The sequence below is a fragment of the Pongo pygmaeus genome, chromosome 14, assembly GCF_028885625.2.
Source record: "Pongo pygmaeus isolate AG05252 chromosome 14, NHGRI_mPonPyg2-v2.0_pri, whole genome shotgun sequence".
In the NCBI taxonomy this organism is placed as follows: Eukaryota; Metazoa; Chordata; class Mammalia; order Primates; family Hominidae; genus Pongo; species Pongo pygmaeus.
In genome coordinates, this window is record NC_072387.2 from 36,984,140 (window position 1) to 36,994,356 (window position 10,217).

Consider the following 10,217-nt stretch of genomic DNA (forward strand, 5'->3'; position numbering starts at 1 on the left):
GGCAGCAGCACAATGCAGCAAGACAATGACACCTCCCTGACAACCAAAAATTCTGCAGGATACTTACCACTGCTGGTTTTTGCCACCAAGTCACTTTCTTTCAAAAGCAAAAGCCTTGTAGAACTTTATGGTTGAAACCTGGCTATTTAATTGCATTTTTACTATTTTCCACCAAATCCATATTTTCCAAGACCTTGATCTCGCCACCCATGATTTGGTTAACCATGGTATTCTTCAAGACCACAACCCCTGTTTACTTTGATTACAAGTCTAAGCCAAGTACAAGATTTTGTAAAGAATTTTGGAGGAGGACACAGATGTCCCAGCAGAAGGCGGCATGAGACCAACGTGGGAGCCAGAAGAGAGAGGTTCCTGGCTGGCCCAGGTCTAGTCCCTTAGTCACACACGTCAAAGTTCATCACTAGGGTGTTAGTGAAGAGGAAATGGGACCAGGTGCAGTGGCTCACGCCAGTAATCTCAGCACTTTGGGAGATCGAGGCGGGTGGATCACTTGAGGCCATGAGTTCAAGACCAGCCTGGCCAATATGGCAAAACCCTGTCTCTACAAAAAATACAAAATAATTAGCTGAGCTTGGTGGCACATGCCTGTAATCTGAGCTACTTGGGAGGCTGAGGCACAAGAATCATTTGAACCTGGGAGGTGGAGGTGGCAGTGAGCCAGGATTGCACCATTGCACTCCAGCCTGGGCAGCAGAGCAAGACTCTGTCTCAAAAAAAAGGAAATGGACCCTGACACCAGAACTGACCTTGGATCCTTTACTAAAATCAATGCTTCTCAATTTTTAATGAAAAAACAAACAAACAAAAAAAAAACGTGGGGATTTTATTGAAGTATAGGCTCTGAGTCATCAAGTTCCCAGGGGATGCTGATGTTGCTGGACCTCGGAGCACACAGTGAGAAGCATGTGTTGGAGTATGATGTGGGAATGTGCAGTGTGGGCCGGGATGGGGGTGAGGATAGGGAGGCACCAGCTTGAGCCCAAGCCATAGGATTCCAATTTTTAAGAACATGTCTCGCACCTAGCAGGGTAGTCCTGCCAGGAACCCATTTATATGAAGGGTTGAGGAAACCTCATCCTAAAGAAAGAGGAAGTTAGACAGACCAGTGTGGTCCTATAACCAAGGCCCCTATTAAAACAGAATTGATCTGACTGTGGCCAGACCTCTGTCGTTCAGGTATGCATCTCAGCCCAGCACCCAAGGACTTGGGTTTGAGTCTAAGAGAGGGCAAGAAAGTCAAACCCTAAAATTTGAGGACTGTTCTCTCTAAAAATTGTATAACACACTGCAGGAAAAGGCTGAAGTGTTAGCACCTCACCAACAGAGGCTAAGACAGGACTTCTGCAGTGACCAGAGCCTGGCTTTGGTGGCTCACAGGCCCCAGTGAAGCATCGTGCCCACACAGGAGGGGAGGACACGAGACAGTTTCTCAAAGAGTTGAAAATCATAGCTGATCTCATACATCTCAATCGTTCACTGAAGAGGACAAATATTATCTGTTGAGAACAGTTACGTTAAGTAATCCCTTGTAAATGAGGCCAAATGAACAGGCAGGAGCACATTACTATACTGGAATAAACTCATGGAATAAATTTGTATCTGAGATTGCTTCTTCGAAATGATAGTGTGGCTACATATTCATTCATCTACTCATTCATTCCAACACTTACCGAGAGTCTCTGTACTAGGCTTTATGTTAGGTGCCAGCGATCGAAGGACAGCTAAGACATGGGGTCTCTCCCAAAGAGAAAGGACACAGACACATAAAATCCTAATAATGCAAAGTGAGAATTACTGAAGGAGGAGTACACCGCAGGGCTACAGGAGAGCAGAAGAAATGGCAAGTGCTGTCTGGGAGCTACAAGGAGGAGCTCCTAGAGATGGTGATTACTGGGCTGGATCTTGCAAGTAGGGGAGGAGGTGACACAGAGAGAGGGAAAAGGTCTTGCAGGCAGACGAGCAGCATGAACACAGTGATGAAAGTGAAGGCGCCTCTGAAGAAGGGCCTTCTTCTTCAGAGTCTTCTTCAGAGTCAAACAAAAAATTTGTTTGACTAGGGTAGAGTTTGTGTAGCTGGAACCCAGTGTGTGTGTGGAGAGAAGTGGCTAAAGACAAAGCTAGTACCATAAGCCAGAAGTATGTAAGCCACAGCTGTTCAGACAAAGGATACCAAGTGCTCATAAGGAAAGTTAATCTTCTCATCAAATCTCTTGGCATGTTACTAAGCAGCCATCATTTTGATTCTTAGTTTAAACCCCTTATGTGCGTTAAGAAAATAGAAGAAAACTTCATATTAAAAAGATGTCATTTCGAACGAAATTTTAGCACTGTAATAATGCTAGTCAATAAATATTTGAACATCTGTCTTCCGTTTGGGGAAGAGGAAATACACCAGTGAAGAAGAGATGTTGTCTGTAGCAGGAACATCAGGTTCTGTTCCTGGGCCTGTTGCTAGCCAGCTGTTGACCTTGAAAAACAGCACTGGCCTCCTCTGGGCCGGTTTTCTCATCTCTGGCATGAGTAGATTGGGTCAATGAGGTTCCATCTAGCTCTTACAACGTGTGTGTGTGTCTGTGAGACAAGATCAAGTCCCTCAAAGAGCTCAGAATTGAGGAAAGGAGCAGCAATCAGAAACAGCTTTCAGGCATCCAGCTTTACCAAGACGGATGGGAAATCCCCAGGAATTCTTGACATCTCCCCACATCCGCCTCAGTGGCAATGCAGGAAATCTAGTCCACTAACTTCAGTAGACTCAATGCAACTGTTTCCTTAATGAACCCCCCTGCAGCCCCGTGAGCTAAGTCAGAGGCTTTCTTTTCAAGCCCTCCCTCAAATACCCCATTCCTCCAATTTCCTTCCCCTCCCTCAATCTGGTATAAAATCCAGCAATTTAATCAGCAGCATGCAATTTCCACAGCACCCAAGAGTGCGAGGAACCACCAGTGATCCTGGAAAGCATCTGGCAGGAGATCTTGTCATTTCTTACAAGCCTTTCCTGTAAACGAAGGCCAATGGAGCAGAATGGACTGTTCGGTTCTACCAAATTGCTTAAACCAAATGCCACAGACGGTCTATGCTTTTAACTACTCACAGTAATATATTTTTACTTAAAAAAAAGTCTGGTATGATTTCAAATGCCCTTCCTCCCCTACCTGCAATGACAAATGCACTGAAAAATGATGATATTTACTTGATACCCAACACACCCCTAACTGTGAGATCCAAACCGAGAACTAGACATACCTGGTCTCTACTAACACCAGCAGGCTTAGCATTTAACATTCACGTGCCAAGATAGCTTCTCTCACTTATTCTCCATTCTTATCCCCACTCACATACACATATCAGTTTAAAGCACTACAGAAGCTACTTACTCTGTTATTTGTTCTTGTCTTGCCCAACTGCCCAAGCCAGGTCAAATATCAGCCATAACTCTGCTGTGTAGATCTCAATAGGCTGCATAATCTTCCTCAAGGACATTACATTATTTTGGTCAATATGAAACCATTTTTTTAACACATCACTTTCAACTTCCATATTAAATAAATTTGAAGTAACCTTAGAAATGTCTCGATCATTTTTGGAAAGAACAAAGTAATTACTTGGTTTGTTTCTTAAAAGTCATGTAAAGTAGACTCAATTGTAAATAAGGGGTTTAGTATCCCTGTTAAAATCTGGAACTTTTTTAAAAAGAATAAAGCCATTTTTTAAATCAAATAAGTGTTAGTTTTAAAAACTCAAGAAATAAATAGGGGTTTAAAATGACTGCTATCCTTAGAAGAGTTAATGTAACTAGAGTTTTGAGGGAGCATCTACTTTATGGAGTTATACATTCTACTAGTGAAAAAAGCCCAAGATAAAGATGACTGCTGGCTAAGGCATCCTCTACCAGCCCATCTCTTCCAAAACAGCCTACTCAAGGCCATATTGACTGGCTGTTTAGGTACATACTACTAAAGAAAAAGGAAGTTTAATGTGATTAGCAGGGGAAACCCAGTTCATCCTAACAGCCCCAGCATCATACGGTTTCTCACCCACTCTATATACAAATATAAATAAGGTGGGGAAGAGAAAAGAGAAAGACAGACATGGTTTTCAGGCCATTTTTTGGAATCATTCATTGAATTTTGGAGTCAGAAAAGGGCCTTAGAAATCAACCACCTATACTAACGTCTTCATTTTACATACGAAAACAAAGTATCCACTTGGTGATCATTAGAAAAGAAACCAGACAGCCTATTATAGAATGTCCAACAGGGAAATTTAAAAAATGTAACAAAGTGCTAAAATATTAAGTAAAAATATTTGAGGAACTGGAGTAAGTAGTCACCTACAGTTCATTTGTAACATGATGCTTCAGTTGAAAAACTGTAGGCTGCCAAAGCTCCTAAATAATTAATATTTTGAATATGCAATTTAGACCAAAAAAAGTGCAGCTTCATAAAACCTTGGAGAAAACAACAAAAATTGTTACAAAAAATTAACTTTATTATAAGAGATTTATTACATTCAATTTGAAATAGGTATTTTCATGTGCACTTTGATTTAATATTATTAATATGGACTTCCTTCACAAAATTCACAATTTCAGTATTTCCACTTAGTTATAGTAAATTGTAAACGTTAGCTGTTCAAGAACTCAAGAAAAATGAGGGCAAAGAAAAAGGTCTGTAGCTTTCATCCAGGTTGTGATACCTTAAAAGTAAGAAATGAGACTCAGAGCTGGAGAAAGAGTACTGGTATCCTTTATAGAGAAAGAGCAATAGAGAGGACTTGAAAGTATCTGAATTATTGTCATCTTTTTATTTCCCAGAAGGTCTGGAAGAGGTAAATAAACTCTTTAGAGGGGAAAGGCATTATCTTTTTGTATTACTGAGCCTCTGGTTATTTTACCTCTCAATGCATGGGCACACCAGGTATGCACACACACACAATATTAATAGCTGATAAGTATTCAAAGATTACATAGTACCTGAAGGAAGGCAGACCCAGGTTCATAATGATGCAAGAGAACTCTGCAGTGGGGAACCATGGCTTCTTACTAGACATTGCTTCCCAGATATGCAGCCTCTCAGTTGAACATGAAAGTCCCGATGCGGTTTGTAAAGTAGGTGGTAGCTGATTGTTTTACTGTAAGATGCTTGTTAACCAGACAGAGAAACTATGGGTTTTCAAAAGCACCCATGATGCAGACTGAGCTAACATGAGCTAACACAGTGTTCTGTTAACTGTCAGGTAAAGAGGTTCCCAGCTTGCCAATGTTAGTCCTTTCTTCCCAAAAAAGTGCAAATAAAAAAAAAAGAAATTCAGAGTTCCAAAACTGCTGCCCCATTTAAGTAAATTATAATCTAAGAAAAATCACAAGAGGATCCCACTCACGTTTCTGTAAAGTTTCCACCGATCTAAGATGCTTACAATTACAAAGAAAACGACGCTTCACTAAAGTCAGCATGTTTTTGAAATAAAGATATATCTATGTGAAGCAGAAAATCTAATAAATCAGGTACTTTTCCCTCCGTAATTTTAGATTCATGTAATTTACCAAGATTTATCTTTACATAATAGTCGAGTGAGGTATTTAAATTCTCTAAGCAATTATATTTTAATACAAGTGACTTTTCAAAACAAAAAATGTATTTGTGAAATAGAAAATACAACATTTTATTTAATATAGTTATGTTAGCAGCTTTCCCAACCTACAGTGAGCTCTCAGAAGTTACCACTTCGCCCTGTCTCCGGGTTTAGTAGTTTCACCAATCTAATTGGAACTATTACTTGTTACTTGGAAACTGACGGTCTAGTTAGTCTTCCCACTGAGAAAGAATATTTAATTATTACTGCTTTTTGGGTTTAACAAGCTTTTTGTTGTTGTTGTTGTTGTTGTTGTCCTAATATGCTCCATCCCATTGACTTTTCCTCCCGGGAATCATTGCAATGACTTATTTTATACTACTATATTTTATTTCATGTTTTACCTTTTCTCCACGATGCTTAAAAGAAAGGCGCTCCGAAATCTGGCTCTCTGCGCCCGGGGGAACGAGACACAAGTCTCCGCCACTCTGCCCCACTGAGCAGAGACTGCGAGTCCGAACCCTCAAGTTCCTCGGGGCTTTGACCCCTCGATGGCGGCGGTCTAACTGCTGGTAAAACCCTTGGCCCCTGACGGTTCCACCGCCCGTCTCCCAAACGCCCAGCGAAGGCTGACTTAGGTGGCGGGCGGACCTCATCGATTCCTCAAACCGCATCTTTTGGTCAAAATCGCCCGCCCTCTCTTCGCTCGGATTTTAAAGGCTAGACTTGTAAGTCAGTAACTTAACGGTATTTGGGCCCTGGGCTGTCCTCGTCGGTCAGCGTCACTGATGTCGGCGACACGGACTGGACCGCGCACCCCGCCTGCTCCCGGCAGAAGCCCCACCCGGGTGGCTGAGCGCAGCGCACTGGGGCCCCGCGGTCAGCGAGCGGCGGGGAGGAGCGGGCGCTCGCCGAGCGTTCCCCGGGACAGGCCGGCTCGGGGACCCAAGCGGGTCATGGGATGCCGGCGCTGGCCCTCTCCTGAGATCCTCCTGCTCCCCGCAGGGACGCGTCCCCTCCAAATCGGCTCCCCTCCTACACTCTCGCGGCGTGAGGTCGCGGCCAGTGCCCAATATCACCAACGTCCCGGCCTCAGCCCAGCCCCCGGCAGCCTGGCAGGCTTTCAGGAGCCTCTGCTCCCGGCTCCGGGGGACCCTGCGTATCTGCACCAGGCCCCCTGGGAGCGGGCTCTGGGTGCCAGGCAGGTCCCGGTGCGTGCTGCTCCTAATGCCCAGGGCCTCGGCAGTGAGACCCCAACCAGACAGCTGGATAAGGGATCAGCGATCCTGTCGCAAACGGACAGCCCCAGCGCGGACCCAGTCTGAGCGCTGATGCTCGCGGGTCCAGGCCAGCCACTCCTCGAGGCGCTCCCTCGGAGAAAGGGCGCAGCGGCCCCAAGCGTGCCCGCTGCAACTAGTGTCCCAGGTTCTCGCCGTAGCCAGCTTCCCCGGGCTGCAGCCTCGTCCCCCCGCGTGCACCCCGCCCTGGCCTCGGAGGCTCTGCCCTCCGGCCGCCCCATCGCAGCCCGCCTCAGGCCCCGGCCCCCAGCCGCGCCTCACCTGTGAGAAGCAAACAGCTGAGCAGCGCGCACAGCAGGACCCCGGTGTCCCAGTAGCTGACCATGGTGAGCGCGACGCGGCCTGCTCGCCCGGTGCCCGCGCTCCTGGCGGCCAACGACCCGGCCGCCAGAGTCCGTCCTCTCGTTCTCCGCCGCCGCCGGCCCCGCGCCCTGAGCGCCCGTCTCGCGGCTCCAGCCAGGAGACAACCACTTCCCCGGGTAATCCTCGCCGCCAGGCGCCCGCTGGCCGCTGCACCCGAGCCCCGGAGCCCGCTCCGAGCCGCCGCTGCTGCCGGGGAGGAGCCGAGAGGAGTGTCCGCCTGGCGCGCTCCGAGCCTCCCGCGGACCTCGATGAAGAGGAGCCGAGGGCGGGGGCGATTTATAACCTTTCTCCAGCCCACTTCCTACCCCGGCACCTCCTTCTGGTGACGTCAAGGGGTCCCCCACCCCTCATCCGCCTCCCCACCTACCCTCTTCTTCCTCCCAGGCTCGCTTCCCTGCGGCTACGGAGAGGGGCGGGGGCCGACGAGGGCGGGTGGCCCGGGGCCGAGCGCGCGTGGGGAGGTGCTGGCGACGCGGGCCCGGGAGCGCGGCCCCGGCAGGTTCAGGGTCTTTGCTCCGCGCCCTCTTGCCCTCGCCCCTCCTCCTGCCCATCGCGCTCAGGAAATCTTTGCAGACTCTCTCCACCCGGCTTACTCAGCTCTGGGGGCCGCCCGAAACTGGGGAAGGGACAAGGCTGAAGCTCCGCCGCCCGACCCTAGGGGCGGAAAGTCCGATCCAAGGGAAGCTGGCCGCGCCTCCGCGACGGTGTTCTTGGCACGGAGGACTGAGGCGCAGTCCAGCTGTCTCCCCTTGCCTGCTCTTCCCGCGCTGTCCCGCCGCTCCTGACCCCTTCAGACTGTCCCGAGAAGTCTAGGAAGGCACCAGAGACCCTCGGCACAAAGCACTGAACCTGGAGCGCCTGAGGGGAACTGACGCTTGCCTGGCACCTTTGGGAAGACTGCGAACCAGCTCAAGTCCCAGGGGAGCGCGTCCGTGTCCTTTTCGGCCGCATTGATGCACCCGCCCAAGTCATTTCCTCAATCTTCTGCTTCCTAGAAGCAAAACAAGGAATAACATTATGATACCTTTAAAAAGCTGAGGCGTGAAACTGCTCCTGCATCTTGGAAGAGCAGGGCACTTGAACTTTATTTCCTAAATGCTAGAAAAAGAAATCTTTCTGGTGGCAGCTTGCTACTCAAGATGAGTGACTCTGACCACAACCGGGTGAAATTAACTTGAGGCCCTAGATCATTTGCTATGACACTAATTCCACGTTGTTCCTCAATTATGTCTCCATTACCTCAAAGGCTGAAGTCGTCCTGGGCTGCACGGAGCAGCCCAGTCTTGTCTCTTTAAATACCAAAGATTTGAAAAATAGTCCTACTGGAACCCGTCAGAGGGACATAATACAAGGGACTGTGATGGCTCTTGAACGGAGCCAGCGACTCTTCCTGAAGGACTGGACTACCTCTCCGCCTGGGAAGATTGGGTAACCCAAAGTTGCCACATTTCTGGGCTGCACACCAAGGAGAGGCCCTGGCGACTCCACACAGGAAATGCACGTCTGGGCACCTGGAGCCGCAGGACCTGAGCCACTAACTGTCCCTGGATCCCTTCTGGTTCAGAGGCAAGGAAGACTGCCGGAGTCATTGCTTGCCTGCTGGCTTCACCAGCCCTTTCTATTTTTCCAGTTCTCCTCACCACTCTCCCTGGCGCCTTTCTCTGCCTCCCGCACCCCTGCCTCCTCTAAAACCCGCAGCATCATCTCGCAGAACAGCTGGAAGCGGACAGCTGATCCTTCTTCTTGCTGGTCCCCCAGCCCAGAACACAGCCTGGGACATACATGCAGAGCCACAGTGTCTGTTGGTCTCACCTGAGAGCTGCTTGTCACTCCCACACCCTCTTTCAAGGAGAAGCTGTCAGCATTGTCCTTCTGCAGCATTCAACAGGGGCCAGGCATTGGGTTAGGGCTGAAAACACTGATGGAGAGCCATCATCTCTGCCTTCTAAAGGGCTTGGACTGTGATAAGAAGGTGGGCACTTGAAGAGGCTGCAATGCAGGACTGGCATTCCAGTGCTGGAGGGGTGTTTAGTCCTCCATCAGCTCAGAGAAGAAAAGGCACATTTATTGGCAGGGAAAACCCAAGGAGGGCTTCTCAGGAGAGACACACACTTGACTCTGGGGGAAGGTGGTCCATAGTACCATGTACAAAGGTTTAATTTGCTAATACATTTTTTCAAATGCCATTTTGATATTTTTAACTCATAAAGAGACAACACTTTCCAAACCTGCTGCCAGCAATGAATCTACATTGTGTCTGTAAAGCCAGAACAGGCATTTGATGGACAGCTGAAACAATCTTTATAATCTAAGATGCTAATCAATGATATTAACATGTTGCTCAATTATTTAAGGTTAATAGAGTCACAGGCGAATCTAAGATTTATATTAAAACTATGCTGCAGTAAGGGTGGGCTTCCACATTTCCCAACTACTCTTTTGAAAAGTTGCTTTTAATTAGAGTCAGCAATTTATTGACTATGACTTCTTTGTTAGTTGCATTAACGTTCTCACAAAGAACTAAAAAATGCTACAAATTTTAGCTTAGATATGGGGAATAAAGGTATAGCTCCCAATCCTCTCCCCAAAAGAGATAATACCTTTGAATGAGAACGGGCTATAGCACTCTCCTAACTAAATCACTAATGAAAGAGGTTTTATAGATAATACTGATGGAGAAGATCGAATTCAACACGCCTGGTGGGTATAAAAAGCTATTGAAGTAGATAATCTGCTTGCTTCCTGCTCACATACAAAAGAACATTTCATCTCCTGTTTGGTTAGCAAAACCAGACACTCTCTCTTGTTATCAGCTACAAACATTCTCTTGAGGTTTCTTTCTCACCCCTATTCAGAAGCACACTGTTGCTAAATCCATCAGCTTTAATATTCGAGACTGAATAAGAGTGTTGGAGCACCAGCGTGAGAGACAGGAGGGAGCCCAGGCTCTCACCTTCCTCCAAA

General features: G+C 47.5%; 1 protein-coding gene across 4 annotated transcripts in view; it reads right to left on the reverse strand.

The window, feature by feature from the left end:
• The window catches only part of FLT1 (fms related receptor tyrosine kinase 1), a 194,829-nt gene extending 187,546 nt beyond the window's left edge, over window positions 1–7,283 (reverse strand). For all 4 annotated transcript variants that reach the window (XM_054446522.2, XM_063650729.1, XM_054446523.2 and 1 more), the window contains exon 1: window positions 7,152–7,283. In XM_054446522.2, the coding sequence (XP_054302497.1) occupies window positions 7,152–7,215 (64 nt within the window). In that variant the 5' untranslated portion in view covers window positions 7,216–7,283. The remainder of the gene's footprint in view (window positions 1–7,151) is intronic.
• Window positions 7,284–10,217: the final 2,934 nt, after the last annotated feature.